Source organism: Epinephelus fuscoguttatus, linkage group LG2 (assembly GCF_011397635.1).
Source record: "Epinephelus fuscoguttatus linkage group LG2, E.fuscoguttatus.final_Chr_v1".
In the NCBI taxonomy this organism is placed as follows: domain Eukaryota; kingdom Metazoa; phylum Chordata; class Actinopteri; order Perciformes; family Serranidae; genus Epinephelus; species Epinephelus fuscoguttatus.
In genome coordinates this window covers 3986948-3996376 of record NC_064753.1, presented here as the reverse complement: position 1 = coordinate 3996376, position 9429 = coordinate 3986948, and the positions used below count along the sequence as shown (strand labels likewise).

Genomic DNA, 9429 nt, shown 5'->3' with positions numbered 1-9429 from the left:
GTTCCTGCCAATATCCAGCAACTTCGCGCAGCCATTGAAGAGGAGTGGACCAACATTCCACAGGCCACAATCAACAACCTGATCAACTCTATGCGAAGGAGATGCGTTGCACTGCGTGAGGCAAATGGTGGTCTCACCAGATACTGACTGGTTTTCTGACCCCCCCCCCAATAAAGCAAAACTGCACATTTCAGAGTGACCTTTTATTGTGGCCAGCCTAAGGCACACCTGTGCAATATTCATGCTGTCTAATCAGCATCTTGATATGCCACACCTGTGAGGTGGGATGGATTATCTCTGCAAAGGAGAAGTGCTCACTAACACAGATTTATACAGATTTGTGAACAATATTTGTGAGGAAATGGTCTTTAGTGTGGATAGAAAATGTTTTAGATCTTTGAGTTCAGCTCATGAAAAATGGGAGCAAAAACAAAAGTGGTGCGTTTATATTTTTGTTCAGTGTACTAGCTTCATCTGCTTTACAATTGCATATTGTGATTCCAGTGTTAAAATCATTGAGACTAGATGGCCCTGTGTGAGGGCTAATATGTATAGAGAAGATATTGAAGTATATCATTACACAGGATTATCATACGAACCAGCTTTAGAGACAGTGTAAATCTATCAACATTTAAACTGGAAAACCTTGTAAAAATGTCAGTATCAAAACAATAAACAGGACTAAAGTCGGGTCTTCATTTCCTTTAAAAAGAGGAGCTAGAGGAAATATACTAGAGATGATCAAGGGCTTGTGATCCAAAAACATCTGCCTGACATTAGCTATAATCAGAAAACACTAATACTCAACTGACAAACCACTTCACAGCAATACAAGGATCAATCATACCATCATAACAGATTGCTATGCAAATCTCTCTCCAACATAATCCTTCTCTGAAAACATGTTCAGCATTTACTTCAATTCGGTAGTGTTGTACCTGTTTTTCTGTGTCACTAAACCTTTTTAGTGTTTTGCTTTGCAGGAGGAGGAGGAGAACAAATGATTCAAATACAGCTGATACAAGTCGAAATGTCCACAACTATGAGAGGTGACTGGCATGCTTACTTCCACAGTATTCCATTTCCCCATCGTGGTTCTCTCAGATGTCTTTGGAGTTAGAGCTGGGATAAGAGAACTATCACAGGGCTCAGCAGACAACAGTGTTGGTAAAAGAGTGCATCCTGCTCCTATTGCAGGCAGGAACACATGGCTGACAGTGCTGGGATGACAGTGGTCAGGTTGAATTTGGTTTTCACACCTTAATGTCTTTTCAGTGTTCCCTAAACTGTCTGGCTTTCACAGTGATTGACTGATTAATTCTCTGATGAATAGCAGCAGTTATCAGCCCCCCTGAAGACCATGAAAGCCCTGCTGGAGTCAACAGGCCTGGGTGAAATGTTTACAAACATAAGGCTTTTTTTTGTAGTGTGAAATGACTGATAACACCTAAACCGAGAAACAGCATGTTCACTTTGACATGGAGCAGAGTTGACCGTTCAGTGTCCTCTGTCTGCAGGTAAATCCAGCACCATGCTCCCCAGTTTGAGTTTATAGTACTGACTCAAATGTGTTTCCATTTGAATCAGTTGTCAAGTCTTATTACCACATGATCTCCACGTAACAAAAGTATAGCCCCAATACCTGCTGCCCTCTCTTCTATTGAGGTAAGCTTCTGTACCACCCAACATTTGGGATATTCATTGCGGTGTTGCTTAGTGGCAATTGATACAATTTACAGATACAGTAAGAGAAAACTCTGATGCATACACAACATGACCACAATAATTAGACCGGGTTACAGAGCAATATTACTTCTTTAACAATGGCTTTACCAGGTGCTGAGTTGTCAAGATGCGTTTGTATTCTGCAACATAGATTGTTAAAGTCAGTTTACTCAATGACCTGCTGAGGCGTCCTACAAACTGTTTAGGTCCTATGGTAAATTCAGCATGGAATGCATATAAATGACCCACCAATCACAATCTATTGGAATAAACAGGCTTTCATGGTGTATCATTTGTACGATTGTGAAGAAGCAAACCAGTCATAAACGTTGGCATTTTAAGTACTTAAGCTGCTGTCTGTATGCTGAATTTACTGGTGGCTCCAAATTATTCAAGAAATGCAATTATTTTCTCCAAGAACTGTATGTGTGCCAGTGAGCAAGGCATATTGTAAATTGCTTAACTTCTCTATGAAGTTTGGCATTACTGTGTTCCTTCCTGTATGACAGGGTAGCATGCATCAAGACTACATGGATCACAGCTACAAAGGCCAGATGTGCAGAGGTGCACTCTGGTTAACAGCTTTCAAAGACACACGCACCCACTAAAAAATAAAGTTCTACCTGCAATTAAGAAACACATGGAATGCACATAACAAAAGAAACCAACATATACATATCCAAACACAGAAAAAAATCATTACCTGAAAATATCTGCACATTAAAAGTGCAATTGTTTGGTAAACCCTGAATGGTAACTTAAAAATACAGAAAAAGTAAAAAAACTTTAATTGTATGTTGAGGTGCAAAATACTTCTTCACTTTGTATAAAAGAATACAAAAATCAAGCTTGGACATTGCAGAGACTTGGTCAAAGGGAAAGCAAGGATTGTGGGAGAAACAGAGGGAAGAAAAAGGAAAAGAAACAGGCTGAAGCTCACAGTGAGGGCACACAGAAAGTCAGAGAGGCAGAGTGAAGAATGGAGGGAAGGAGAGCTGAAGATGAGAAACTGATGAAGATTGAGAAACAAGTGCAAACACTGCCTTGGCCTGGGCTCACTGGCAAACTGTGTCCACATGAAGGAGCACCGGCCAGGTTTGGGGGACAGCATGTTAAGCAAAAGCTTCACTCCTGGTCAGCACTGGCCTTACTGTCGGCTGCACCTCAACAATCTAAAATCCCCTCCTCTTTTGGACCACTACACATTCCTACCCTGAAATGGCTCCAAGGAAAGGGGAGAACAGTATGATCAGCTTAATCCAGTCCTACCCCTATGCAAAGACAGGAAGTTGGGAGATGATAAGGAGGCAGCTTCTTGAGTGTGTTGAGATGAACCCTGGCCTGGGTGCGGAGCTCCCCTCAGGAGGTGGGAAGCTCAAAGGAGATGAACTGCTTGAGTCTCTCCAGGTACTGGGCATACAGTTCAATGTCGTTGTGGCCAGCTCCCTCCACCCACAAGGGCTCGACGGCACGTGGGCAGCGCTCATACATGGCCAAGCCGTGGGAGAAGTCGATCACCTCGTCCTCCGTACCATGGATCACCAGAACTGGGGATGCCACCTTGGACACCTTGTCAATACTATGGAGGGGAAAGTGAAAGAAAGAGATTAAGGGTAGGTATGGAAGACAGACAACATGAAAAGGCAACACTAAGCTAAGAACAGTAGAATGGGTCAAATCATTACAATCTTTAAGGGTGTGCTGGATTGGATTGGACAGCTGAACACTTGAGATTTAAACACATTGTTAAAATGGACTATTTTGACTTATTAGCCCCTTTTCCACCAACATTTCCAGGAACTTTTATTACCAGGAAATTTATCTACCTGGGTAAAATAATTCCTGGTAATCTGTGTGGTTTGTGTTTCCACCACACCTCAAAGTTCTGGAAAATGTATTCACGTAGATGATTCAGCATGTGCCCTGTATTTGGCTCCAATGTATGCGTTTCGGCTATGAGCTGAAACGCGTCCATTTGACTGCTGCTGTGCAATCCACTATATTAAAAGTATTATACTTTATTAGTGAGTGCTGTCAGGTTTTTATACTTTGCTGTGATTTTATGGACCGGGACCCAATTACTCTTTGAGACTTTTGAGTGAGCACACCAAGTCTGATTACTTACTGTATTTGGCTCCGCCAGCTTGGCTGGTTACATGTCGGTGTGGGGAGAGTTGGGGCTGGTTGTCTCAGCCAGCTGCTAAGTTTAAAAGTATTTTAAGTGTCGAACTAAGTTAGTCTACATACAGACAGCTTATTAGTAACAATTCACTATCAGCCGAACTAGCGTGCTGTCCTTGTGTAAGACATAATGTTAGTGTCAGTGGATGAGAGACTGTGGACGGAGCATAATGAATATCACTGTCTACATGTTTTACATGTTCATGCTTACTGAACACATCTAGTGATAAAGTATTGGCTTCTGACCCGCTAAGGGTTAATGTCACTTAAAGTAACAAGTGTAGCTGCTGTCATTTTCAAGTTATCTTCACTTTGTTTCCGCCGCAGCCGCTTGGCTGTTCACCGGTTACCGTGTTGTATAGGCGTGTGTGTGTGTATGTGGAGGAGTTCAGCGCAGGCACAAAGGAACCGATACCATTAGCGCTTATCAATACTATGGTCTTTGATAATTTAGCCCCGGTAATAATTTAGTACCGGGTGTCAGTACCCATCTTTAACCAAACACAAAGGAAGTGAAGCTTGTAGAAATGAAATAAAGTTTGCAGTGGCTGCCCATGTTAGGAAGTGCAGAACGCTGCAAGTGTGAGTCCACTAATCAGCGTTCCTTGGCACACAGCCCCGCCCCTCAAGAATTCCGGGTAATCTGAAAAGGCCTACCCCCCAACTAGGTACATTATTCAGGGAAAGTTTGGGGTTGAGGGAAAGTTTTTCCGCCGGGTATTTTAGGTGGAAACGTACCGAGGCTTTTCAAAAGCCCGGGTAAATGAGAAAAGTTCCTGCGGTGGAAAAGGGGCTATTGTTGTGGAAAACATAGTGCACTCTCAATATAGAGTACAGCTATTTCAGACTCAACTTTTGGGATTTTGAAGTCGGCAAGTTGAACTTAGGAATTCAAACTCAAATTTATAAGAACGGGATAAACACAGTGTACTAAATTTTTGAATAAGACAACAGTATTGTTGCTGTCATAACCACTTAAGCTGGACTGCAGTTTAACACAACACATATGCACACAAGTACTTTCAAAAATACATTTCCAAGCTAAATTGTTAAGCCAACATTAACGAAAAGTTCTGAACCTGCTAAGAATACTGTTGACTGACATCCGAGCAATCTTGATGTGCTGATAAAATTCTGGAACAAGTAAGACTTTGGAATATGAGTTGAGATTGTTTTGGTGACAGAACTCTTGCAGAACAAATATAGCTGTGGGACTGGCTGTCTTCCATCGTTGCCACTGACTGATGTAAAAAGCATGCTGGGATATTTGTCTTCCCCAAGATCATGCACAAGTTGACTCTTAAATCATCCTTGACAATAAAAAGGCATGGCAAGTGAATTTTCTGACGTTTCCAATGTAAATGTTGACTTTAAATTGGGCTAATACTTGGGCCTTGACAAATGTTCAGTCCCTCCCAACACAAGTGCAGACAAGAACACAGATTGAGAAAGACCTTAAATCTAACCATGGAAGTCTAAAATAACTTGTGACAACCCCAGGATATGATATAAATGACGTATTTTATCCACTGTGTCTACAATTTCACCCCCCAGTGATAATATTTAAAAAAAGACTAGCAGACAGCTATGTGTGTTAATACACACTGCACCACTTCGTCTTAAAACGTTTTTTTTTTTTTCACATTTATAAATTCTTGACATTCAAATCTGGCATGTTCTGAATCTGATGGGCCAATATGCATAAGATTCATCAGTTGATGGTTCTAATTCACAGAGCAGAAAACCTAATCAGTAAAGGGTTTTCACTGCCTTGGCATAGTGTCTACAGAGCACTGGGAACAGGGGCGTAGCCATCATTTCAGAAGTGAGGGAGACAAATTGTTCAGAGGTCTACTGAGTGATTTATCATCCTCTCGCATTCAATTGCACCTCTCCTTAGCAGCTAAAGAACCACATAACCACAAACAGCCACAGTACAGCACCAGGGGACTGACTTTAGTTCTTTAAAATTATATACTATCAAAGTCTAAAGTTTTAGCTGCCAAACTCTGGTTGAGTTGACACAGAATGACCCTCAAGCATCTACTGGGTAAGTAGCCAGATAACTAAGTGCCATATACCTGCCTGGTTTCTCCCTGTCCCTCTTCTATCTATTGCAATAATATAGATAATAAATGTGCAAAGCAAAATTTATAAATAGCATTAAAAATAGTAGTGGTGACATAGCTGTGGAAATTAATTGCAAAGTCACTTTTATGCTATAGATATTATCTGTCAGCCAGTTATAATCTCTCCTCACCTGTGAAGAACCTGCATGATCATCATCACTTCCTAGCATGAAACTAGCTAGCAAGTGATTTAACATTGGTAACAATAACATTAGTATTCTTGTTAACTAGCTTAACTTGATATATTGGCATCTATTAATTAGTCATTATTTAGCCAACATTATCTACATGCAAAAGCATTACTTTTGCAAGGTTTTTTGCTTCTTGTTGGCTGGTTTGCTGAACATAGTTAACACACAGCGACACACTGCCCAGAAGATACCAACTGATTCAGATACCAACAGGACAGCGTGTGTATGCTGCATGGTGCGTTTAAAGACGGCTCGGAAAAACATGTTACCACATGATAAAAATGAACTGAATGGTTGTAACGGCTGTAAAAAAAAAAAAAAAAAGTGCGGGGGACACTGATAGTTCCTGAGGGCCACTGTGCAAAAACAGGCTTTTAGAAGATTGCTGTTGGGATGTATCAGAGTTCTGCATGTCCACCATGTTAGCCAACATGTCATAGTCAGACTCTGGGTGCTTTCACACCTAACCTGTTTAGTTCAGTTAAAGCAAACTCAGATCTGTTTGTGTGGCTAGTACGGTTTGTTTGGACTGGTGTGAAAGCTGTCAATCAAACCCTGGTGCAGACCAAACCTCTGAACCAAGACCGCTCAAAAAGGTGTCTTCCAAACAGACTCTGGTGCAGTTTGTTTGTGGTGTGAAACAAAACAAACCAACTACAGGATTTTATGATAGCAGATATATTTACAGTGGTGGAAAAAAGTTTTAGGACACCCTTAAAATTTTACACAATCTTAAATATTATCATGAAATATTTGTGGAAAAATCTTTTTTGTGTTTCAAAAGGTGTGGCTGCATTAGACAGATACAAACAAATACAAATTATATTTTTTTGTTTATTGTCAACAAATAACAGAGAATGTGTTCAAAACTGAACAAAAAATAAATAAACCATCACATCATCAAATTAATATTTAGTAGTCCTGCCATTGGCATGTAGTAGAGCTCTAATCCTGGCTGGCATGTTCCCCACGAGCCTTTCACACTGTTGAGGGGTAATCTTGTCCCATTCTTCTTGAATTACTGCTTTTAATTCTTCTAAATTCTTTGGTTTATGCTTTGAAACAGACCTTTTGATAATCCACCACAGATTTTCAATGGGGCTCATGTCCGGGGATTGAGCTGGCCACTCTAAGACCTGGATACTGTGCTCCTGCAGCCAAGTTCTACTGGCCTTGGATGTGTGGCAAGGGGCATTATCTTGTTGAAACATCCAGTTTTTTACCTTGAGGGAACAGTGCACGCGCAGAAGGGAGCATGTGGGTTTCGAGAATGGTACAATACTTGGTAGAGTTCAATGTGCCATCACAGACAGTGAGATGACCAACACCAGCAGCACTCATGCATCCCCAAACCATGATACTGCCTCCACCATGCTTGACAGTAGGTACTGTACATGCTGGAGATAATGCTTCGCCTGGCCTTCTGCGTACCCTCACATTAGTAGGAGGAAGATAAAGCTGAAAACTGGACTCATCTGACCACAAAATCTTCTTCCAATTCCTGGCTGTCCAGTTCTTGTGTGCCTGTGCCCAACGACGCCGGGCTAACCTCTGTCTCTCATTGATCAGGGGGCTTCTTGATAGCCTTGTAGGACCTTAAGCCATGATCTAAAAGTCGGCCACGTACAGTGCGGGTGGAACACTGGACACCAGTTTGGTTTGACCACTGCTGCTGAAGCTCCTGTGATGTCGTTCGGCGGTTCTGCCTGCACATGCGGATCAGGATGCGGTCATTTCTTGCTGAAGAAACCCTTGGACGCCCAGATCTTGGTTTGTCTTCCAAGCTGTTGGTTCGTCTGTATTTCTGCAGAGTGTATCCAACTGCTGAAGGACTGCATCTGCACTTCCTGGCTATCTGGCGGCAGCTGTACCCTTCCTGGCTGAGAATCTTTATCTTCAGGCATGTTTCCTGCGTTAGGTTCCTTGTTTTAGCCATTTTTGTGTCTGAAGAACTTTCAAATGTGCTGGCTTTATGTAGACACGAAGCTTGGCAACAAAAATTGTGTCTTTTAATAAAAACAACGACCTTCATCACTGGTACCAAAATGGCCCAATACTCAAAATTTCTTATGTATTTTTATGGAACCAATCAATTTTAAGTTTTTCATGGCTTTTTTAGGATTTATTTAGTATTTTGGCTGTGACTGTACTAAAAGAAATTGCACTTGAAGACCTAAGAGTGATTCTTAATGCAATATTTCACAAATGCATGGAGTGTCCGAAAACTTTTTTCCACCACTGTATTATTGGTTTAGCTGTTGAAAGCATGCTAATATCAAATATCTGCTGATCGTGAAATTTCTCTGCGATCTCATAATTGAACCTGATAAAGGCCATGTATATCTCATAACCTATTTCTGCTAACACATATATGTAACCATGGTAACACAAGTGCACATCATTGGGGATATTTTCCCTGATTAAAAAGCTGTAAAAACTGCCATCACTTTATCTGACTCTGTGAAAAGTGTGTGATGGGAATCCCACTGTATTAAGCCCTGAATCATTACTGTACAAGATGCCGTCCTTCCGCCCTGTCTCTATTTGTCATTATTCATAACATAAATAATAATAACGCTAATAAAAATAATAATAATAATAATAATAACTTTAATTTATATAGCGCCTTTCAAGAAACCCAAGGTCACTTTACAATACATGGTAATGAAACAATGACACCAACAGCACAGTACAATACAACACAAGCAGTACAGAAAAGCAACAAAACTATAACAAACAGAAGAAAGTAGAGAAACTGTGTGATGGTACACTGGGCATGACATGGAACATGTCACTGATTTGCAGTCTAATGATAGCCTACTAATAATGCTTACAACCAGCTAAACTTCCGTCAGTCATCAGAATTTGACTTCCATACATGGGTCCTGATGATGCAGGGTGACAAACGCCAAAGCTGCCCAATCAACGAGTTACCTATCAGTCTGTAGAACTGCACGTTTTCTCCTCTTGATTGATTTGCAAAAAGTCGGTGTGAACAGGAAGCAAACCAAAACTAAAATGCAAACATGTATCATATTTTCTCTCTGGTGAGACCAAATGAACCCAACTGCAGGTGTGAACGTACCCCTAGTTCACAGTGAGACCAGACTTTGGGAAGACCACAGTGGAGCTGAAAATGCAATAAGTGTGTGGCTGCATTACTGTTTTAAGAAGAGATGAACTGGTGAAAATGTCAACAGTGT

At 41.0% G+C, this 9429-nt stretch overlaps 1 protein-coding gene across 1 annotated transcript in view; it reads right to left on the bottom strand.

Annotated features, from left to right (window-relative positions):
• Positions 1 to 360: 360 nt before the first annotated feature.
• Positions 361 to 9429, bottom strand: part of abhd17c (abhydrolase domain containing 17C, depalmitoylase) — a 56525-nt gene continuing 47456 nt past the window's right edge. The window contains exon 3 of the mRNA XM_049603381.1: positions 361 to 3304. Coding sequence (XP_049459338.1) covers positions 3085 to 3304 — 220 coding nt within the window. The 3' untranslated portion in view covers positions 361 to 3084. The remainder of the gene's footprint in view (positions 3305 to 9429) is intronic.